The sequence below is a fragment of the Leptidea sinapis genome, chromosome 6, assembly GCF_905404315.1.
Source record: "Leptidea sinapis chromosome 6, ilLepSina1.1, whole genome shotgun sequence".
In the NCBI taxonomy this organism is placed as follows: domain Eukaryota; kingdom Metazoa; phylum Arthropoda; class Insecta; order Lepidoptera; family Pieridae; genus Leptidea; species Leptidea sinapis.
In genome coordinates, this window is record NC_066270.1 from 7,988,472 (window position 1) to 8,013,949 (window position 25,478).

A 25,478-nucleotide genomic window follows, 5' to 3' on the forward strand; every position below is an offset into this window, starting at 1 on the left:
ATGATATTATATCCTATTTCGAATAAAAATATTTGAAAATTTTGAAAATTTGAATATGCGGTACAATAATAAAACATTTAACTAATTAATTTAATTTGGCGACCTGTATAGCCGAGTGGTTAGCGATCCTACCTACTAAGCTAGAGGTCCCGGGTTCGAATCCCGGTAGGTGCAAGCATTTATATGATGAATATGGATGTTTGTTTCCGAGTCATGGATGTTTAAATGTATTTATGTATGTTTATATGAATTTATGTATGTTTAAGTAAGTATATTGTATTAAATATATCATTGTCTTTTAACCCATAACACAGGCTATATATGCTTAACTTGGGGCAAGATAATTTGTGTAAAAAGTGTGTCAATATTATATTATTATTATATATTATATTTAACAAGTTTAAGTTCAAGTTTTTATTCATAATTATTATTACACGTCATACATACATACTTACTACCGTACTACATTATCTCTGGACATAACGTCGATGACGTCACATCCTCGCTTTGGTACGATGTGGTAAAACAAGCACCACTAGGATATGATTATTAATAAATAAACTACGATTTATTTTGTCAGTATTAAACATTGATGAAAAAATATTATGTTCTGATGCTCATTATTATTATATTATAATGATAAAAAATCAATTGATTCTACTCCATAATCTAATCTACGATATAAACAAACTTAATACAGGAAATTAATAATTAAATGCAATTCAAAAGCCAATTCAAGTTCGAGCTAGGCAGACATGCCAGTAGAGCGACAAAAATCGTTAAATAACAATCTAGGCCTTCTACTTAATCATATTCATAACTCAAAAATAATTATAAATTACACACGCGACAGTGCGGTTTTCAAGGAGCTTTCTTCCACGTACTACAAAGCTGTGGAATGAACTTCCTTGCGCGGTGTTTCCGGGACGATACGACATGGGTACCTTCAAAAAAGGGCGTACACCTTCCTTAAAGGCCGGCAACGCTCCTGTAATTCCTCTGGTGTTGCAAGAGATTGTGGGCGGCGGTGATCACTTAACAACATGTGACCCGTACGCTCGTTTGTCCTCCTATTCCATAAAAAAAAACTCACAGGAAAAAGATGTGGGCCGTGATCCGATGTGACAGATAATCAATTCCAATTGTGTTGGAATGACGCAGAGAGGATGTAAATACTACGTAATGTGAGGCGGGAAAGTAAAAATTTAAATTTAGTTCAGTATAAAACGTGCAGTGATTTGACATAAGTTTAAAATAGTAGTAATCACAGTATGGCGATTGGCGACGAATTATAATCCGGCTAAGTTTGAAAGCGTGCAGTTCCTTAAAACTTAGTGGAATTCGGCTATCTCCGTTTTTACAAGATTATAGCCGTTATCTGTCAATCTTTTAATGACTGCATGTTTCTTGATTTATATGGAAAGGAGAACAAACGAGCGTACGGGCCACCAGGTGTTAAGTGATCACCGCATCACATTCTCTTGCAACACCAGAGGAATCACAGGAGCGCTCCCGGCCTTTAAGGAAGGTGTATGAGCTTATTTGAAGGTACCCATGTCGTATCGTCCCGGAAACACCGCATAAGGAAGCTCATGCCACAGCTTTGTAGTACGTGGAATAAAGCTCCTTGAAAAGCGCACTTTGGAGGACTATCACACATCCAGATGGTGGGGATGATATCGTAATTTAAGTAAGTAATTAGAATCAGATGAATAGCTCATCGGAACACTCCCCGTGATAAATGCAAAATCATCTTTATTGAGCTTACTCTGGTTTACCGCGACGAACGTAATTTATGAAATCCGGCTTTACAGAACATTCATTATAAAACTGTATTAATGTTAGTTACAATGGGAAAACAAAAGGGAGCTGTCCGTGCTATATATCAGCTTTGTTATAGACAGTCTCTCAAAGAAAAATTTAAAGAAATAAATATTATGACTGTTCATTGTCAGTACATTTATGAAAACTTAATACACGAGTACGTTCACAAAAATCGTCACCTTTTTGCTCTTAATAGTGATTTTCATTATTATAACACTAGAAATAAGGGATTGCTTGTAACTAATTCTTGTAGGCTTCATAAGATACATAATAGCTTTAAGGGTACATGTATACACTTTTATAATAAAGTCCCAGCCACTGTTCAGGCAATATCTATAAATAAATTTATATGTTTTATAAAAAAATGGCTCTGTCGTAAATCCTATCACTCCACTGCTAAATATCTAAATGATCGGACAGCCTGGGACTAGATTGTGACTATTTTATAGCGATAGAAATGACTGTACAATATTGTATATTTTTATTGAGAAGAGCGCAAAAAAAGAATTGTGGTAGAGTTTCTTGCGCCGCTCCTTTTCTCTCAGAGCGCCATTTGTTTCCGAAGCGGTAGTAGTATCTAGTAGTTATTAGAAATGACATTAAAAATAATTCTAAAGGAATGAATTTTGAGAAAATAAATGCCTTTTATGCCTTTTACTACAGCAACTGTCAACTCAACCGTCTACAACTGTCGCGAATGACTGCTGAAAAAAAAAGTGCTGTGTTATCGTTATGGTTTGAAAAGTGGCTTTAGTACAGTTCGGTGCAACTAATTTGATCCAATGTGATAGCCACTGTTAACTATAGCTCACTGCTAAGATTGATTCTTTTAATGAATATTATTATATCTCTTGCAGTGAGCTGACGTATCTCAAGTAGTTGTAGAATTGGACTTTCCAAAGAGATGCTACGTTTACGCATTAAAGTCCACATTCACAGAGAATGTGTAACGGGGTTTCATCTGCACTATTACAGAATGTACACGCTCTGCAATCTCTGAGACCTAAGATTGAGATGTGACTGTTTAATCTGCAGTGCCCCGTTAGTGTGTCCTGTGTGTTCCTCATGCGCAGCCTTTATAAATTTAGTATTGTAAGATTTTGATTAATATTGTAAATTGAAGGTGTTTTGTGTTTATGTTGCTATTAAAGTATTTTTTATTATATTCCATGCAGATCGTGCTGTTGAAGGAGAACACATCGTGAAACACAGCACCTCATCGGTAGACACCGCTGCTTGGTAAGATATTATGGAATCTATTTCTTACATTTTACTCAACTTGCTTCAATTCAGAATCCATCAACTTGAAATTTAACGTTTAATTTGAGTACACTTTAGAGACAAAATATTGAATTTCTTTTAATTAAACGATTGAGCCTGAAGCTATGAAGTCATGCTATCGTCCGAGTGACGTCAGCAAAAAATTTTTGTATGCGAATAAGTTATTAGACATCCAAGAGTCGTGTTATGGCCATGGAACACCAGAGGAATCGTTGCTGGCTTTTTAGAAAGGTGTACACGCTTTTTTTAAGCTAACCATGTGTAATCGTCGTGGAAACACCGCACAAGGATCTTCATTCCACAGCTTGGTTGTAAGTGGAAGAAAGTTCCTTTAAAACCGTACTGTAGAGGAACGCCACACATGCAGATGGGGGGGGGGGGGGGGGGGGGGTGATATCGTAATTTGTGTCACGTCATGCGAAATTGTAATTCGGCGACAGAAATCAGGTCTTACATCACTTCGGAACACTCCCCGTGATAAATGCGCTAGAAGACACATACAATGAAGCGACGTCTCTACGCAACGCCTAGTGATACGTTCACAGAGCACTGGATCCTCGACAATTCGAGCAGCTCTGTGTTGCACGCGGTCAAATGGTTCGAGCTGATTACTGGGGCGCAACAGACATGACAGCAATATTTCAAAAGTGTCAATAATAATACCCTTTAAAAAAACTTGTGATTTAAATGCCGTAAAATCTTTATTCGTTAATTAATCTTAAAGCATAATGGTATGATCACAGAATAATATCCCGTGATCAACACAGGTTGAAGGGCACACACAGGACCTTTATTAAATATCCAATATTCATCCAATCATTCCATCAAGTCTCTTTTATGTCCAATAACCTATTCAGTGTTGTGTGCGTGCATGTTGTTTTATGACGTCATATAAATAGCTTCATTTCTTATGCTTATTTTTACATTATCAATAGTCAATACTTAATATTAATGAATGTATAAGTTTTCTTTTTTCATTCAATGTATTTAAATATTCTATAATTGTCTTTATTTAATTTAGAACTTTATGGAAAGAACAATGACATTAATAAACAGATTTAGAATCTTAGATTAAGGATTGGTCTAGATACCGCAGGCGTAGTCGCAAAGTGCGGCATCTACTATTCCACCTTCGCACGACACGCCACAAGTTAGGATAACATCCCCACCATATGGATGTGTGGCGGTCCTCCACAGTGCGGTTTTCAAGGAGCTTTCTTCCTCGTACTACTAAGCTGTGGAATGAGCTTCCTTCCTTCCTTTCGGGACGATCCGACATGGGTACCCTCAAAAAAAGCACGTACACCTTCCTTAAAGGCCGGCAACGCTCTTGTGATTCCTCTGGCGTTGCAAGAGAATGTGGGCGGCGGTGATCACTTAACACCAGGTGACCCGTACGCTCGTTTGTCCTCCTATTCCATAAAAAAAAAACAAAAAAAAATCTAATACTACGCCCAAGTGGGCTTACTAAAGCCAGTCTAGAACAATGTGTGACGTTGGCATGCCACATGTTCTGTCAAACTCTGCTAATTGAAATGCCGGGTTGAGTAGTAAAAATTTGTGATAATAATACTACAAGAAATAAGAAAGACACTGTGATCACATATCATCAGTAAGTATTTTGTATTTTATTAATTTCAATGTAAACGAAGCGAATGATACAAAATTTGAAAGTTGCCATTGAGTGTCAAGTTGCAACGCACACAAGCATCTAATAGTTGCCGTAATAAAAATGCAATGCTTCTTAGAACGTGCGGTACTTACCAGTGGGAAGGCATCTTGTGCAAAGAATTGCACAAGATGCCGGCTAGATTATGGGTACCACAACGGCGCCTATATCTGCCGTGAAGCAGTAATGTGTAAGCATTACTGTGTTTCGTTCTGAAGGGCACCGTAGCTAGTGAAATTACTGGGCAAATGTGACTTACATTAGAGTTAAATCTTATGTCTCAAGGTGAAGAGCGTAGGTGTAGAGTTGTAGTGCCGCTCAGAATTTTTGGGGCTCTCAAGAATCCCGGGCGGCACAGCATTGTTATGGGCAGGGCGCATCGATTCCCATCAACTGAACGTTATGCTCGTCTCGTCCCTTATTTTCATTAAAAAAAAACTTAGTTGGAACGCAGCGGAGACCAAATCTTAATCTAAGCTTACAATCAACATTTTGATGTGATTTTATACAATATTTTTAAATTAACTTCATCACAATAATGACTAGACGACAATCATCTTTAGCCACTCAGCTAAAAGTAGGAGAGATTGGCTTTAGACTTCTATGTCAGGTCAGGTTAACAAGAGAAGAACAAAGAGTATGTAATGTAATAAGAGACGGGACTGCCTTAGTAAAAATTTAAATTTCGTTTAGTATGAAACGTGCAGTGATTTGACATAAGTTTGAAATAGTAGTAATTACAGTATGGCGATTGGCGACGAATTATAATCCGGCTAAGTTTGAAAGCGAACAGTTGCTTTAAGCGTAGTTGATTTCGGTTATCTCCGTTTTTTGCAAGATTATAGCCGTCTCTGTCAATCTATCAATGACTGCACGTTTCATACAATCGAGTGAATTGCTTTTTTCTTAGAGAGTTTCATTAGGCTGAAGAGGCCTGCCAAAACTACTTATCGCGTTTTCCAAACAGAAGGCCCAAGGATATCTATAGCCCCGGAACATGTCACTAACCTACAAGATAATAAAAAATCATTGAGAAAAATAGCACGTTATATGCTGAAATTAAATGTAAAAATTCTTTGAAAATATAAAGAGTTATAATATAAAAGAAACTTTTTATCCCAACCGTACGGATTCAAGTTGCTTGAATTAAAAAACATCTTTTGATTCTCCTTCCAGTGGGAGGCTCCTTTGCACAGGAAGCCGGCTAGATTATGGGTACCACAACGGCGCCTATTTCTGCCGTGAAGTAGTAATGTGTAAGCATAACTAATACTGTGTTTCGGTCTGAAGGGCGCCGTAGCTAGTGAAATTACTAGGCAAGTGAGGCTTAACATCTTATGTCTCAAGGTGACGAGCGCAATTGTAGTGCTGCTCAGAATTTTTGGGTTTTTTGAGAATCCGAGCGGCACTGCATTGTAATGGGCATGGCGTATCAATTACCATCAGCTGAACGTCCTGCTCGTCCCTTCTTATAACAAAAATATCCAAAAATCCTTCAGAATATACTCCAGAAACAAGTACATACAAGTATCTCTTCATTGTGGGTCTTCTATCACGTTTATCACGGGGAGTGTTCTAAAGAGCTGTTTCACCTGATTCCTGCCGCCAAATCCCACCTTCGCACGACACGCCACGAATTAGGATATCATCCCCACCATCTGGATGTGTGGCGGTTCTCCACATTGCGGTTTTTTAGGAGCTTTCTTCCACGTACTACAAAGCTGTGGAGTGAGCTTCCTTGTGCGGTGTTTCCGGGACAATACGACATGGGTACCTTCAAAAAAAGCTAATACACCTTCCTTAAAGGCCGGCAACGCTTCTGTGATTCCTCTAGGTAATCACTTAACACCCGTACGCTCTTTGTTCCTCCTTTTCGATAAAATGTTGCATAGAAGTAAGTTATAATATTCTGCTTTATCATTTCCACTCAGTAATTATATTTTGAAATAAATGCACTGCTCTTTGTGCTCGAGAACAAGACCTAGTTTACTATATTAAATTAAATTTAAAACGAATTGCATTCTCTAACAAATGAATCCCGGCCTTTATGAATCAGTCTCATACTTTTTAAAAGATTATTTAAAATCTAATCTAAATGTATTAAAATTCTTCGTATTTCACGTGCTGCCATTCCGTGAGCATAATAAAAGGTTGCTAATTTATTGCTTCCACAAGATATTATAGAAATAATAAAAATAAAAATGCTTTTATTAAAATTAATCTCTGTTACTTATATACTACATGAAGGAGGGATGAACAATGAAGCGTGGCTGAGTTTAGTTTGAATACAAAAATATTTTAATATTTCAGAGAACTATTAGAATATACTCGTATATTAAATATTTTTAAACAAATGGGAGGCTCCTTTGCACAGGATGCCGGCTAGATTATAGTTACCACAACGGCGCCTATTTCTGCTGTGAAGCAGTAATGTGTAAGCATTATTGTGTTTCGGTCTGAAGGGCGCCGTAGCTAGTAAAATTACTGGGCAAATCAGACCTAACATCTCATGTTTCAAGGTGACGAGAGCAATTATAGTGCCACTCAGAAATTTTGGATTTTTCAAGATTCCTGAGCGGCACCGCATTGTTATAGCAGGGCGTATCAATCCTGCCCGTCTCGTCCCATATTGTCATAAAAAAAAATTATGAAACCACACTATCTGAGTGGGGCAACTGACGCAAGAATTGAAGTAAATTAAATTGTAAGCATATTAAATGTTAAAAATAAACAATAACTAAGTACGTATTTCACCAACTCTTACAATTGTCAGTGGTAGTAAAATCCAAGATTTGATCATAACTATCTAATTATCCAGCCTATACCACATGAGGATGGTGTGGCGCTCGATCGGGGGAGCAGAAGAGGGGACACTGGTTGGTAGTGTCCGATTGTTGGAGGCAGCCTGTGCAACTGCACTGCATTATGCTGATCTGGTACATGGAGCTCTGGCAGACCAGGGATATTATGAAAACCATGGTAACTATAATCTATTACTACTAATATTAATAATTAGTTCAGCTAACTACTACTTTAACTGTCTCAAAACCATTTTTAACCGACTTCGAAAAGAAGGACGTTCTCAATTGGTATTTTTTTGTATGTACACCGATTAATCTGACGTTTATGATCCGATTTCCGAGATTTTTCTTTAGTTTGATGCAGAATGTTTGGTCCCAGGTCCCATTAAAATTTGACATAGTCTGGCCCAGTAGTTTTCATTATATAGATATTTTTGTTCACGTGGATGATGTAAGTATGGTTTGTGTACTGCTTTCTTAGGAGTTTTCATTTAGTTTGATTACATATTATTATTATTAGCCCGTTTGCCGATAAGTGGTCTTAGCGTACCTGTCATTCATAGCTAACAAACGTTTTTCACAATATTTCAGTGTCTCACAAGAACGTGAAATATGGGATCTCTATATTGTTGAACGGCCGTTCCCAATATTCAGTCTATCTTTTACTTGAGATAAAAATCGTAACTATCGTTGACTTTTACTGTCCCAATAAACTTATCGACGGTAACTCACCTTATCCGCTGTCTGTCAATGGGACGACTTACCAGTGATAGAAGTTTGTATGGAAATTGCAATTCAGGCGTCCCAATATAAGGCGATAAGAATAACTCATCGGGTATATTGGGACAGCTTCAGATAATTGACATCTAATTACTGACAGTAGAAGGTAATTATTTATTTCTATCTTTAGATAGTATATTGGTAACAACCGTAAGACACGTGGAATCTTTGGTAGTCCTACCCATACCTACTTAAAAAAATATTTAATATATGACATTAAAAAGCAACGAATCTTATAGTTTACCTGATTACTGACACTAAAAAAAACTATGTTTAAAAAAACCGTAGCAATAGCTACCTATTGATGCAAAAAAATAAAGGTATTTTATTAATATTAAAGGTATAAGATTTGCATAAGAGGTGTATTAAATTTAATCTCTATTGTGTTATTTTATACTGAGTTTTTGAAGTCAGTTTTTTTAAACGTAGTTTTTTGAAGTGAAACTTCTTTAGAATCGTTGTGATTTCAAACCGGATGCAACGGAAAACACGACAGGTAAGAGACACAAATACAAAAATGTGTAGGATGAAGCCGGCAAAGAATGAGACAGAAATATGCATACTATTGAAGTTAAAACTTCTTTATCATCGCTGTGATTTGAAAGTAGATGAAACGAAAAAGCGACAGTAAAAAGAGCAGTCACATCAATTCATAATATTTAACATGGGAGATAATGAGATAGGAAGCATAACACAATGTTTTGGTACCAGGCGATCATAGTTAAAGAAGAGATTGTCTTAAGTATGGCGCGAGTATACGTTAATATATTCTGACTCCAAGCGCACGACGTATTACTACATAGACACCAGGAGAACATATTATTATATATATTAGTGGTGGTAGGAATGTCTTTCATAGCGGTTGAAATCAGGTGTCATCCTAGCAACACGTACCAGGAATTCATATGCAGTTTAGAGATTCATGCACCATGCAGGTTTCACTTCTGACATGTGTACTTTGTACGCACGCGATGTTTTTTTTTATATAATAACTAGTTGACACGACAGACATTGTTCTGTATATAATAAATAAAATACTGTCTTTTATGAATTTGTCAATAATTTTTCATAACATCAAGAATTATTTCGTAGAATATGCTCCCTGTTGTTGTATTGAAATTATTGTTTTACAGCAGAACTGTCAAACCGTGCGTCAATAAATTCTCTCATAGAAAATATGTCCATACAAAACAAATATCGGACGACGGTGGACACATCAAAGGAAAAACAAAATTGTTGGTTTTATTTAATTCCGAACACTTTCATATTTCTTCACCTTTTAAACCTTCCCTGGACTTTCACAAATAATTCAAGACCAAAATTAGCCAAATCGGTCCAGACGTTCTCGAGTTCTAGCGAGACTAACGAACAGCAATTCATTTTAATAAATATAGATATACTACTGTTATTCTTTGCCCACAATTTTTGAGATATCTATTTTATTCCTTTTAGCTAATGCAGATATTACCTTTGAGCATACTGTGGCATTCTTAAACGTTACATAAAACTGGATGTCCATTAGAAATAAATAAATAAACAAAACTGGTGGCTCATTAATATGAAATACATTTCCAACTAAAACATTATTCATTATTCACTTGCTTCTGTGCAGCTTTTGAATCTTTTTTCGCGAGCGTTAGGCAAACAGCCCTAAGGATTGTAATGTACTTTGTGAGTGTAGCTATTTGAAGTGAACCCGATAAATTATGGGTACCACATTGGCGCCTATTTCTGCCGTGAAGCAGTAATGTGTAAATATTACTGTGATTCGGTCTGAAGGGCACCGTAGCTAGTGAAATTACTGGGCAAATGAGACTTAACATGTTATTTGTCAAGGTGACGAGCGCAATTGTAGTGCCGCTCAGAAATTTTGGGTTTTTCAAGAATTCTGAGCGGCACTGCATTGTAATGGGCAGGGCGTACCGATTACCATCAGCTGAACGTCCTGCTCGTCTCGTCCCTTATTCTCATAAAATAAAAAAAGTAGTTCGACCCCTGTGTTTATTTAATGTCACTGTTGTAACGCCACGCTGTATACATATATATATATATACATACATACATATATATATGACGGTGGAATACTGAATCATCTTCGTATTCCCTTATTGGCTCGACGTTCTTGACTACGACATATACAGTATCGATTGCATATCTATGAAATAAATAAAAATATAACTAATAAAGAAGTAATGCAAAAATAATTATTTATAAAAAAATCTTTAAATTGAAACAGTGAAATTTACAAACAAAATAAATATTTAAATAAATTTAGAAAGAAAAAACTCTCTGTACTACTCTGTACTGTAGTCACTGCAAAATGTGGCAAAGAGTGAGAAGCAAACAGACGGCAACGTCGCTTTGAATATGTCGAACGTCCAGCGACTTTGGACTTGAGGCTGAATCGCGCGGGACGGCAACATCGCTTTTTAATGTTCAAAGATTCAAGTTCATTGAATCATTTACCTAGTGACTCAATTCTACAGCACGGTCATATTTGCTCAAAATTAATAGTCGACATTTTGACCTAATTAGTGCATTATTTCGTGCATGTCTTGTGTATCGTCAGCAATTGCGATAATAAGTATATAGCTACATTTGATTCACATATGCAAAAGTCATACTGCATAAGGTAGTAGTAACTAGTAATTATACAAATGATTTAAGTATTCTTTAGTGTTAATTCCGCCAATATTTGTTTTTAAACAATTCGACACGTGTATCGCCTCTACACGAGGGATCCTCAGGACGTGTTGTCTCGCCAAAATCTGGCACGAGACTGAGTCAAGTGAGCCGGAAGCCGCTCTTTTACACCCTCGTCCTATGAAATGACGCGCTGTGATTGGTCGGCTATTGTGACGTATTACCCCCGGAAGAGATACGTAACAAAGGTGATGGGACTAAATTTGTTTGTTCATTCAACAATGTAAACATGTTATTTTTGTGTTTTATTATTTCTAATTGCTCTAACACATTTAAGCGAAAATAACTAATGACTAAAGGACTAGTAATAACAAACAAAAAAACAGAAGTTGTAACAACAAAGTAACATACAACTAATCTAATTACGGCCACGTCCTTTTTGAAATTGGTTAAATATGCAACATTAACTTAAGTTCCATAGAACAGAGTTGCGTGATGAGCAGTGAGAGAGTAATTGCCGACTGCTTTGTGTAGAATATATGTAGAATATGAAGCACCACTTATGTCAAGCACTCTCCACAAGTGCACACCTACGTCGCTGAACACAGTTGTTATCAAACAACTACAATACCACTTTCCTATTGTTGGTTCATGAACACGTGTATGGATTGGTGCATATGTTAGATATATTTAAGATTACCTAAGTCACCGAAACAAAGAATATCAAAACCTAGTTGGATTCAAACAAGAATAAATATAGTGGCTACAAAACTGGAAGTTTTGGAAGTAATACTCACCAGACAGGAGCACACCTCTTTTGCCAATTCACACGTAACTAATACTTAATGTTTTGGTAATCCTATATAACTACTGGTAGACTTAGCAATATAACTTGAACGTACACAGTTTTTCGGGCGATTGATCGATCTTGGACCTTAGTTTTCTATACTTTTCGTGAGCAACGATGCGGTTACGCACGCGGCCATTAAGAGAGTTTGATTTTGACAGTTTGCCAGATGGCGCACATCACGGATGTGCATATAAGGAGGGAAAGTTTGAAATGTTTTGAATTTATGGCTTTCAGGACAAGTATAAGGGATTGTTCTGAAGCCGCAACACCTATTGTTATGTAATTGTTTGATTAACCAATAAGTAGGGCCTTGAATTTTTTTAATATTCATGCGAACATCAGTAAAGTTTCTGGTGCATAGAATGTATCGAGTGAATCGAAGACGGATGATTTCCTTTTTAAAAATGATGTTTAGGCAAACATAAACTACAATTAACAAATTATGTTACGAAAACTATGCAGTTTGAGGATGCGCTACTATTAAATGATTTTCCGAAAGATATATTTGAGGAAAAATCTTATCCAAATTTAAAAAAAAACTGTCAAACAATAGTTTGTTATTTTAGAACATAGCGTGTTTTTTAACAAAAATACTCACACCAATATTTGTTATAAAGTAATTTGTTATGAAGTAGCAACTGCAATTAAATCTTTAAGAGATACAAAATCAACAGGTTACGATGAGATCTCTACCCAGCTGCTAAAACACTGTAGTAGGTTTACGTTATTTGTCGAACTCCTCATATATCTAATAATTTTTTCTTTTTTTACGTTAATGATTCTATGCAATGAAATGTGAATTTAAGTTTGTGTAAAGTGTAAATAAATTCAAGTGCACGACAGCGTATCAAGTGGATTTAAAAATTTCAGCGCAAGACAAGACTACGGGGGAGATCTGCACGATCGTGAATAACTTGGAGTACGTGAGGCGCTCCCTGGCTGAGTACGACGACGAACACGTGTGAGTGCATCAGCCTTGATCACTTTTATGTTGTGCTGTTCTAGTTTTACGTATACAGACTGTTACTCATTGTCGATATTCAAATTAATTATTTTTTATGAAAATACGGGACGAGACGAGCAGGACGTTCAGCTGATGGTACTTGATATGCCCTGCCCATTACAATGCAGTTCCGCTCAGGATTCTTGAAAAGCCCAAAAATTCTGAGCGGCACTACAATTGCGCTCGTCACCTTGAGACATAAGATGTTAAGTCTCATTTGCCCAGTAATTTCACTAGCTACGGCGCCCTTCATACCGTAACACAGTAATGCTTACATTACTGCTTCACGGCAGAAATAGGCGCCGTTGTGGTACCCATAATCTAGCCGGCATCCTGTGGAAAGGAGCATCTCACTGGTGATTCAATAGCTTTTATTTAAAATTGGACTTTATCACTTAAACCAGTCGGAGGCTCCTTTACACATAATTCGGCCTGGATTATGTGTACCACAACGGCATTTTTTTTTGCCGTGAAGGAGTAATAATGCCTTATTGTGTTTTGATCTGAAGGTCACCGTCGCTAGCGAAATTAATGGGCAAATGAAACTAGACATCTTATGTCTCAAGATTTGCCACTTTTAGGTTTTTCAAGAATCCTGAACGGCACTGCATTACAATGCAGTTGCAATGCATTACAATGGGGAGGGCGTATTGATTATTTGCAAAGGAACCTCCTACTGGTAAATACCCCTAGTCACCTCTTACGACATTAGGCATTGGACTTCCCTATTCTTATTGTGCCCCGGGGAAGCCCAGGGCAATCAGGTGTTAATCAGGTAAGTTTCATCACAATTCCAGTAAGCCCAGAAGTGTCTAGGACCCGGGACTTCATAATCAGACCAGATCGAGGTCTTTTGCATAACTCCACTTCTCCAAATGCCACTTTCAATATCCAAATACTCGATACGCCAAATTTATAATCTATTTCACTAAGAATAACATGACAGGGAGAAGTAATTTTAAAGTTGGAGTAAATTTACATCGTGTTTATTAATACAACAGATACCTACAAAATAGTCATATATCTTTTCATTTACGAGTTAATATAATATAGCCTATGTCTCTCAGATATTTTTTTTTAAATATCATGTTTTTATACTTTAGCCAGTCTCTATATTTTTCCGGCTAACCCCCGAAACGGCTTTACCAATTTTGACGTGCCTTTCACTGACAAATAGAGAACGTTATTTGATAATAATAATAATATTGACACACTTTTAACACAAATTATCTAGCCTGTGTTATGGGTTACAAGACAATGATATATTTAATACAATATACTTACTTAAACATACATAAATACATTTAAACATCCGTGACTCGGAAACAAACATCCATATTCATCATATAAAGTGACTTTTTATTGGTAACATAAATTTTGAAATCGGTTCAGTAGATCTACAGATTCTCACAACCTCACAAACCTCACCTTTTTTTTAATATTACTAAAAACAGATTTGAAAATGAAGATTGAAATGCAGATTGAGGATCTATTCACAGATTACATACAGGGTGGCCGAGAAGTTGACGTCAAAAGCTAAAATTTGAATGCCTCATGGTGATGAGTATCCGAATCACCCCTATGTATGTTCTACGATTTTGCGTAGTTTAGGAGATAATATTTTTTTTCCCCTTTTATCACCTAATTGTGGTTTACGACTTTTTTCAAATTTTTTTGAACACTTCTAGTTAATTTTATTGTTTATAATTATTAACTACAGTTGCAATAACCACATAAGAAACTATGAATAGTTTAGACAATGCGGAACTAGTTTGGAATTGAGTCGTAAGTTCAAGATAACTGCTCCAGCTAAATTCATGAAAATGTTCAAGGTATCAAAAATAACATAAAATGGGGAGCCTATGGCTTCTAAATATTTTTATAAACTTCCCAGAACTTTGCCCAATAAAATGAGCCAAGTTCAAATTTTAGCTTTGGACGTCAACTTCTCGGCCACCCAGTATAACAAAAAAACTATTCCAAAACAATAATTATGGTATACACTAAAAAGTAAAAAACTATTGCGTTCTTTTTTAGAATCGGTGTCCTCCCACCGCCGCGCGGTCCCACCCTCGCCTCTCGCCTTGTCACGTTGCGCGTGCGACACAAGCACATCTCACCTATAACTATGTATATAGTTACAAGCCTACCTTGGCTGATACCGACTCCAAAAATAACACGGGAAGCACCAGCTTCAAACAAAAAAAAGAATCATCTAGATCGGTTCACTCAGTCGAAAGTTCTGAGGTAACAAGCATAACAAAATACCCACGAATTGGGTACCTCCTCCTTTTTTGAAGTCGATTAAAACTCATGACCATATATGCAATTAACGATCGAATATTAAAAGCGAAACCCATAGCGATATTGTTCTAAAATTTGTATCAGAATATGGCAACATTATTTATTACATTAAACATGATTGAATGAGCTTTTGTGTTGGCGAAATATTTTGCGATCTCTATATAAAGTTGCCATTTTATTGTGACTTTTATTCGGTCCTGATATATTAAATAACAAGACGCTTCTTATAAAGTCACATATTACATTCCGTTTGTATACTTTTGTACACCTGCTTTGTGAACGCCTAGAGCGGGATTATTATATTTAATATGTCGGCAAGGAACGTACGTGCCAGGAATATCAAACATTTTATGAGAACGCGAACATACAGCTGTCAAAAAGTGCGAAATGTTGGTGTGTATCAGCAAGAAGATGCAAATGAGTCCACCATCTTTTTTTTTATGTTATAGGAGGACAAACGAGCGTACGGGTCACCTGGTGTTAAGTGATCACCGCCGCCCACATTCTCTTGCAACACCAGAGGAATCACAAGAGCGTTGCCAGCCCTTAAGGAAGGTGTATGCGCTTTTTTTGAATGTACCCATATCGTATCGTCCCGGAAACACCGCACAAAGAAGCTCATTCCACAGCTTTGTAGTACGAGGAAGAAAACTCCTTGAAAACCGCACTGTGGAGGACCGCCACACATCCAAATGGTGGAGATGATATCCTAACTTGTGGGGTGTCGTGCGAAGGTGGAATCCGGTGACAGATCAGGTTAAACAGCTCTTCGGAACACTCCGCATAATAAATGCGGTAGAAGACACACAATGAAGCGACGTTTCTCCGCAGCGCCAAGTGATCCACCATTTTGAAACTGGACATACATTGTTTAAAAGGCATAAAAGGCATTTAATTTCTCAAAATTGATTCCTTTAGAATTCTTTTTAATGTCATTTCTAATATACTAGATACTACTACCGCTTCGGAAACAAATGGAGCTCTAAGAGAAAAGGAGCGGCGCAAGAAACTCTACCAGAATTCTTTTTTTTTTTGCGCTCTTTTCAATAAAAATATACAATATTTTACAGTCATTTTTATCGCTATAAATAAACATAATCTAGTCCTAGGCTGTCCGATCACTTAGATATTCACCTGTCGAGTAATAGGATTTACGACAGAACCATTTTTTATAAAACATTTAAATTTATTTATAGATAATGCCTGAACGGTGGCTGGGACTTTATTATAAAAGTGTATAACATTTACCCTTAAAGCTATTATGTATCTTATGAAGCCTACCAGAATTAGTTACAAGTAATCCCTTATTTCTAGTGTTATATTAATGAAAATCACTATTAAATTTTGTATTTAAAATTTATAATAATTGTTTTATCTGACACGAGTAACTGAAAGAATTTTACCATTTTGTTGATAATGTTTATATTACGATTTGTCCATGTTGTTCTCTCAGAAATCATGGGTTATCCACTTTATTCTCTTTGATTTGATTTCATTGTAAAGATTCTTATTAATTTGTTATGTTTTTAAAGTGATAACCCTCACTTCTAGGATTAATACACAAATAAAATTAGAAAACAAAATTTTACGAACGATACGGGACTCGAGCCCTCGACCTCTGGCTTTCCGCGCCATTGCTCTGTCAACTGAGCTAACCGTATGAGTGACGTATCGTCATAAAATCTTGTATGCTTGGTTCAACTCTCAGGTTGTGGCTTCATCTACAGCATCTACTTTACAGTTGGTAACCTACTCAACCCCAATCCTTGCATTTAATGAAATTGACTTGAGATTTCGCTCTTGTGTCGAGATGTCGGTCGTGGGTTCGAGTCCCGCATCGTTCATAAAATTTAGTTTTCAAATTTTATTTATCCTTCTTATTAATATATGTTTGGTACTTACAAGAATGGCTAATCAATACTTTTTTTTTTCTTACACAACTTTACACAGATTATTTTGCCCCAAACTAGGCATAACCTGTACTATGGGCACAAGACAACGATATATCTTATACAATATACTTACTTAAACATACATAAATACATATAAACATTCATGACTCGGAAACAAACATCCATATTCATTCTCTAGCTTAGTAGTCAGGGTCACTAACCATTCGGCTATATGGGTCGGGTATTTACACACTGCAAGAATTTTGTCATTAAAAAATTAATGTACAGTTTTTAATTTGTTAAGATCGGTGGGAGATTCGGATCATATTTACGTATTTAAAAGCACAAAAATTGCATGCAACGTTTATTGCTACACGTGTCAGCTTTGGGTCAACTGCACTAAAAGTGCACGAAACAGCATCAGAGTGCAGTATAATAATGCATACCGCACTCTGATGAGACTGCCCAAATATTGCAGTGCATCGGGCATGTTATCCGACGCCAGAGTCCTCGATTATTTCGCAGTAATAAGATCACGAGTTGCTGCTTTTTGGTCTCGCATTCGCGAATCCGAAAACGAAATTCTCAGTGTATGCTCTGACCACCCAGAGAATATTATACTCCATTACTGGCTTTCGCTGCATCGTGACATTAACCGAATATAGTTTTATCATTACTCTTTGTACGAACCTCCTTTGGGGCAATTTTAGTTTTCAGTTTATTTATTAAGTACTGTCATGTATAGTAATTTTATTGTTATATCTTATTCTATGTTAGAGTTTTAAGTACCTGAAATAAATGACATAAATGTCATATAAATATATTGCCTACTGTTGGTAAAGTTGCCCACAGTTCCCGTGTAGCTTTAGTGTCCAATTGTAGCTGCTTAACAAGCGTTCATATTAACATTAAGTAAAAGGAGTACTTAATCTTAGAACCAGTAAACACAAAGCGATAACGCCTCGTAGAACGTTAATTGTTTTACTGCGGAAGTTGGCAGTTACATAAATGTTTTGGTTTGCTTATTAAATTATATATTTATGTGGTTTTTTGTCATCACTTTACATATATTGATTTGTAAATTGATGTAAATGTTGATATAAAACAGAGGCAATGAGTTTCTTGCCTTCTCATTAAAGCTCAACTTTTTTTAAAGTGGTGGTAAATATAGAAAGAAAATTTCGGCATTTATTAGTACCATTTCCTTTGCCGATATTTTTTATGACAGTAAGAGACGAGACGTGTAGAACTAATCTCAGCTGCTGCTAATTGATACGCCCTGCCCATTACAATGCAGTGCTGCTCAGGATTCTTGAAAAACCCAAAAATTCTGAGTGTCACTGCAATTGCGCTCGTCACCTTGAGACATACGATGTATATGTCGTAGGTATATTGTCAAAGCCGTGATATTACAATTCCACTAGTGATATTATAATTAAACGGTATATTGTCAACCGCCTTCATTTCTTACAATATATCGGCCAGGTTTTAGTATCATTGGTACACTACAGTGATATTATATTAGATCAAGGTAATTATATTACGAATGAAGCGGCGTGAGACGTCGAGCGTTCTTATTGGATTTTTTTTTTATACGCAATTTGCAAAACTGTAATATAACAGAACAAAAGACGAAAGATGATTATAGATCAAGGTAATTATATTACGAATGAAGCGGCGTGAGACGTCGAGCGTTTTTATTGGATTTTTTTTTTATACGCAATTTGCAAAACAGTAATATAACAGAACAAAAGACGAAAGATGGTCCAAAGTAGTAACGAATTGGTACCCTATAAATAGGAAACGAAATCGAGGCAGCCCTAATAAGAGATGGAGCGATGACATAGTAGAAACAGCAGGAAAGATGTGGACAAGAATTGCAAGAGACAGGAACAAGTGGAAATCAATGGAGGTGGCTTTAACCGCTAAAGGCGGTCCTTATGTCGAAATAAATAACTAATTATACTAACAAAATTGTATTTTTATTTAAAACAGTGAAATACTAACACAAACTAACAAATACAATTTATAAGTAAATATCTTTATGTATAGATGTAAGGAAATAAAGCTATAAATAGAATAAATAGTAAACATTGGATATATATATATATATATATATATATATATATATATATATATACACACGCCGGATATATATATATATATATATATATATACACGCCGTATGCAATTTTCCATCTGAAATTATTCCTTGTTCACTCAACGGCTGATTCGCAATTGATTGACAAAAAGGCCGATTCGCTTAAAAGACAATTGGTTGAATAAACTAATGCATAACAAAAAATAAACACTATACAATAAATACTAAAACAAACCAATCAAAGATCGGCCTCATATACTAAAGTTAGTCAAAATATCATTGTCTTACAATATCGCTATTAAGTGTACCCGTGACATTACAATGTCACTAAAAACCAGGCCGTTAAATTGTAAGAAATGAATTCGATTGATCCGTTAATTATAATATCACTAGTGGAATTGTAATATCACGGCTTTGACAATATACCTGCGAGATATACATGAATAAAGTTTCTTGAATTGATTTGACATGATATGTCAAATGGCCGTCTACCCATGGCTCTAGACATCTTAACATGTACTACATTATATTATGTTTCATTATCACCTTTCCAAATCATTGAACATGTGCATAGCTTCTTATCAAGTTTCACTTAAACAACAGACCTTTGTTGGCGTAACCCTTTACTTAACCCTTTAAATATTGAAAGTGTTAAATACATAGAACAAAGACTGTATGTTCGATACAATCAGCTCTGTTGTCCGCCGACTTCGTATTATTAGGAACCGTACTAAATCTTGTTCTAGTCTTTGGTTGAGACAATAGCACGCTGTTTCCCCACTAATTCTGAATTATATTAAGCTAGTACGTAGTTAGTAAACTTTAACCTGTAACATTTTTGAAAGTGAAAATTTCTTTAGCCGCATTGGGCAATTTTTGTAGAGGAAAATCTTATATCACCGACATTTTAATGACTGATGCACGCGGTAAATAATTAATTAAAAAAAAATGGAAAATCCAAAAGTGCACGCCTCGAACGCTCATGCACGATGTTTTTAACCGACTTCAAAAAGGGAGGAGGTTCTCAATTCGTATGTCTTTTTTTATGTTTGTTACCTCAAAACTTTCGACTTGGTGAACCGATTTTGATAATTCTTTTTTTATTTGATTATTTATATGCTGGTGCTTCCCATGTGGTCCCATTGTAATTTGGTCCATGGCATCTATGAGAAAACCATAAAAGTCTTAAATTTGCTATACATACGTATAGCAAAGTACATGATAAATTTACGAATAACTCAATATCGCGCCTACCGATATCGGTGATTCTTTTTTTATTAGAAAGGTATACTTCAAGGATACTTTGGTGAGAGTTTGGTTAGGTTCTGATTACATAATCTATGACAAAGTAACGGAACTCTTCAATTCTTAGGAGCAAATTAACGATACTCAGCCGATTCTTTTTTATGCTATCGTTATAATATGTATTACGTTCATTGCTGCATTGAAAAATTTAGTATATCTACACATATTTAGACAAATTGTTAGTTAGTGTACTTCAAATTCACTAAAAATCATAAAATAAAATAAATTTTAACAAAACACAATCGACTTCAAAAACACTATTCCAAAACAATAGATATAATGTGCACTAAAAAATATAAAAATAATTGCGTATTTTTATACAATCTTATTAATTTATCTAATTCTAGATACCATTATTGTAATCTTTTGAGTCGGTGTCATCCAAGATAGGTTTGTTACTACAAACATAGTTATAGGTGAGATGTGCTTTAGTCGTGAGGACGCGAGAGCGGGTCGCGGCGGAAGGACACCGATTCCAAAAATAACAATAATCGTATCTAGAATTAGATTAATTAATTAGATTGTATAAAAATACGCAATTATTTTTATACTTTTTAGTGAACATTATATCAATTTCGAATAAAATCGAATCACCTCCGTTTTAAAAAAAAATGAGAAGGCGTACAGTAGTGATTTTCGAAAGGAACTTCCTCTGCTTAATTCTGAAAATTGTAAAAAAAAGTTTAGTCGTTTTGCCAAGTTATTCTCGGGATGCAGAACTAAGCCTATTCGCCAATCCTTCAATATGGGGGCCCCACTGCAATTTGGAATCAAGAGTAATGCCAAGAAATATAGCAGATTCCACCGGTTTTACCACCTCTCCATTTAATAAAATATTCGCATCTACATTTTTGACATTTGGCGCGGTGAATTTAATATATTTGGTTTTATGATTATTTAACATTAAGTTATTGGCGCTAAACCAGTAGACGATGTCAGATAGAGCATTGTTTACTTCGTCATACAAAACTTGGCTTCGTTTCACTTTGAATATAAGTGAAGTGTCATCCGCAAACAATACCACCTTGTGTTTTTTTTGTACAAGGTTAGGTAGATCATTTATATAAATTAGGAAGAGGAAGGGTCCAAGAATAGACCCTTATGGTACCCCCATATCGAGAGGAGTCCCAGGAGATCTCCTGCCATTCACCTCGACCCTCTGAATCCAATAATTTAAATATGAGATCAGAAGATCGAGTGCAGATCCTCTTATACCATAGTGGCATAGCTTCCTGACAAGCGTTGAATAATGAACTTTTTTTATATTAATACGTATTCGACAACTTATGCGATTAATTTTCAACGAATGTTTTGGAAATTGTTTTTTATAAGTTGGTGAATCAACGATCGGTCTTCACTTATGATTATATGGTTACGACATAATAATATATAATTTGCCTCGTTATGCATTACATGAGAAATATTGATTATTTTGTACATATAAAAATAAAATTTTTACATAAAAAACAGCCAATTAATGTATTTTCACTGAAATATTGTAAGCTGCGACGGAAACTATAATGAGTCAATAAATACCACTGGACAGGCTATTCCATATGTTTGACAGCAAATTTATGTGCCTATTTGAAGCGCCACTCGCGAGCGTCCAGAGAACTTATTTTGACGTATAATTCAAATGGCTGCGAAGGACCGTACAATACTCTGAAGTATTTTTGCATTTTGAATTAAATTTGTTCGTTTTCCGTGCTATTTACAATTCAAGAAGCAACGTAATAAAGTACACAATTTTTGTTTTAAATAGTCTCCCACCATCTATCGATGTTTGCTGAGGTTGTCATCACTAGTTTTAGTACCGCAGACTCTCGCTACATAGCCAACAGCGCCAAAATGGCGAATATCAAACAGGCACAAAAGCACTTTGACAGCCGCCAGTACAGTGGTATATAGTAGAGGTCAGTGCATTAAAAAATATGAACGCTTCATTTTAAAATGGACAAGCGCTTTCATGTAATGTTTGTTTAAAACAGTACAATGCTGTCGAGTGCTTTGTAAAGCTAAACTAACTATGTTAGGTTCGTGTCGTGCATTCATTATTGTATCCGTTTAGGAGACGGTCCTTTTTATTTATTTTAACAAAAAGTACATTTGCATTAACATAGTAAATATTTTTTGAAAATTTATCTTTTCAATCTATTTTAAAAATTCAAAATAGGATTGTATTTTTTATGTTTACTACCTCAGTACACAGAAATTTATTGGTGATATTAATTAAGGTGTTAATTAGTATGGTTATATTTTAGTTAAACAATTCCGATATTCAAAACTTACTTACACGCGTACCCTTCGTCAAATACAGGAACATTTCTTGAGCCAGACACGCTCCGAACCGCAACATGTCTACGGCTTGGGGTTCCGGTCTGCGGTCCTCATAAATGTCCATGTGGCAGTGATGTCGACAAGCTAGGAGACATCACGGACTGTCAAGCCAAAAAAAAAATTAACAAAAAACAACCGACTTCTAATACACTATTCCAAAACAATAGATATAATGTGCAATAAAAAGTATAAAAGTAATGGCGTATTTTTATACAATCTAATTAATTAATCTAATTCTAGATACGATTATTGTTTTTTTTGGTATCAGTGCCCTAGCGCCGCGACCTGCTTTCGCCTCTCGCCTCCTCACGACTCAAGCACATCTCACCTATATCTTGGATGACACCGACTCCAAAAATTACAATAATTTTGACCAAATTATAATAGGACCACACGGGAAACATCAGCTTTCAAATAAAAAAAGAATTATCAAAATCGGCTCACCCAGTCGAAAATTTTGAGGTAACAAACATAAATTTAAAAGAACATACCGATGAAGGAGGAGGTCCTTTGTTGAAGTAGGTTAAACAATTGCTGGCCGCTCCTCAAGACATGCTGCACTTAACGATCATACGCCGATCCCTTGTCACCGTCAACGTGCCAAATCTACTTGAGCGGACTGGTAGTCTAGGTATTCAAAGGGGGAACGCTGCCAGTACCTTCGGAACCTTGCCAAAAGGGACTCCTTTTAATAATTTAAGCTATCATATTATAATTTTTAAGGTTTTTAGATTTAGATTCTGCTTAAATTTGTAATTTCTAATATTATTTTAGTTAGTTATTTAATGACAACAAATATTATTTACTAGCGGACCCGACAGACGTTGTTCTGTTAAAAATAAACTCTTGCGGATGGAATTTCTTTAAACCCGTTCTTAGCTGATCTCTACTCGGCGAAAGGAATATTTCTACCAAATTTCAAGTCTCTACTCCTTATGGTTCCAGAGATATTGTGATGAGTGACTATATACGTGGAAATCTCTTATATGTATATAGATAAATATTATATTAAATATAATAATTGAAAATATTACTATATACCATTCAGATTTGATGATCATATCTATTAGTAATTAGGAAAACTCATCAAACTTTATGGCCATATAAGAAAGCCATTACTTACATGCGTCTTATGTATGATTTTTAAAAATATTTTTAATTTGATTTTTTATGCATCCTAAAGGTTATCAAACACATCCATTTTCAAATCAAATCTCACCTTCGCAGGACAACGCCACAAGTTACGATATCATCCCCACCATCTGGATGTGTGGCGGTCCTCCACAGTGCGGTTTTCAAGGAGCTTTCTTCCTCGTATTACGAAGCTGTGGAATGAGCTTCCTTGTGCGGTGTTTCCGGGACGATACGACATGGGTACCTTCAAGAAAAGCGCGTACACCTTCCTTAAAGGCCGGCAACGCACTTGTGATTCCTCTGGTGTTGCAAGAGAGTGTGGGCGGCGGTGATCACTTTACACCAGGTGACCCGTACGCTCGTTTGTCCTCCTATTCCATAAAAAAAAACATCCAATTATTGATAAGAACATTCTTCTTGAATTATTTTAATTCAAGGTATATATATCCCCTACATGTGGCACAGCCGTGGGACACTCTGCATTATATATAAATAGTTGGAAGCATTACTTACCAGTACCATACCAGTGGGAGGCTCCTTTGCATAGGATGCCGGCTAGATTATGGGTATCACAACGGCACCTATTTCTGCCGTGAAGCAGTAAAGTGTAAGCATTACTGTGTTTTTGTCTGAAGAGCGCCGTATCTAGTGAAATTACTGGGCAATTTAGACTTTACATCTTATGTCTCAAGGTGACGAGCACAGTTGTAGTGCCATTCAGAATATTTGGGGTTTTTCAAGAATCCTGAGCGGCACTGCATTGTAAACGGGCAGGGCGTATCAATTACCATCACCTGAACGACCTGCTCGTCTTGTCCCTTATTTTCATTTAAAAAAAACCTGGCTTATGTAACCTGCTCATGTCAGCTTATAAAAATATGTTCTTTCAGCCCAGGGGCGTAGCTACCGCCGTATCTGCAATGAGAAGGGTGACGTGCGTAAACAAAAATTAATAAAACTTTTGCTGCTTGCTGAAAAAATGGCAATGAGAGTGTATATACAATTTGAATTGTTTGTAAAAAATTTTGGAAAAAGTGACAGATAAATAATTATGATGAATAGATATTTCTTTTGATTTTAAGCAAAAAAAAATTTTTACACGCTTTATATCAGCTTCACTTGTATGTTTGTATGTTTGTAACCGACTTCTTTGGGCTCGATTTTGACCCACTTTAAACGGCTAGATTTCGTTCAAACTTGTAGATTTATCGAGGACCGATGACATTACACTAATTTGATAAAATTATTAAATTTTTCAATTGCAAAATATGATTTTTGTTAATTTATATAATTTTTAAATAAATAAATCACTAATAAGCGCAATCCAGTAATTTATTGTAAACTACAAAGGAAACGCGCGACATGTCCCTGCCCTGTGCTGCCCCGGGGCGTAAAAAGAATAGGGTAGTCCCAGGTCCAAGGGTGTCGTAAGAGGCGACTACGGGCTTTTTGAAAGTGGGAGAGTCACGCTGCTGTCTTATGACGTCAGCACAATCGGGCCAGACTCGTCCGGGTTATTTACCAAACTCGCACAGAATACCGGCGTGAAGTAGC

At 36.0% G+C, this 25,478-nt stretch overlaps 1 protein-coding gene across 1 annotated transcript in view; it reads left to right on the top strand.

Annotated features, from left to right (window-relative positions):
• The window catches only part of LOC126965188 (protein unc-13 homolog D-like), a 47,217-nt gene extending 28,487 nt beyond the window's left edge, over positions 1 to 18,730 (top strand). Inside the window, exons 7-11 of the mRNA XM_050808629.1 lie at positions 3,000 to 3,063; positions 7,593 to 7,753; positions 12,719 to 12,809; positions 16,106 to 16,180; positions 18,679 to 18,730. Of these exons, the coding sequence (XP_050664586.1) occupies positions 3,000 to 3,063; positions 7,593 to 7,753; positions 12,719 to 12,809; positions 16,106 to 16,180; positions 18,679 to 18,730 (443 nt within the window). The remainder of the gene's footprint in view (positions 1 to 2,999; positions 3,064 to 7,592; positions 7,754 to 12,718; positions 12,810 to 16,105; positions 16,181 to 18,678) is intronic.
• Positions 18,731 to 25,478: the final 6,748 nt, after the last annotated feature.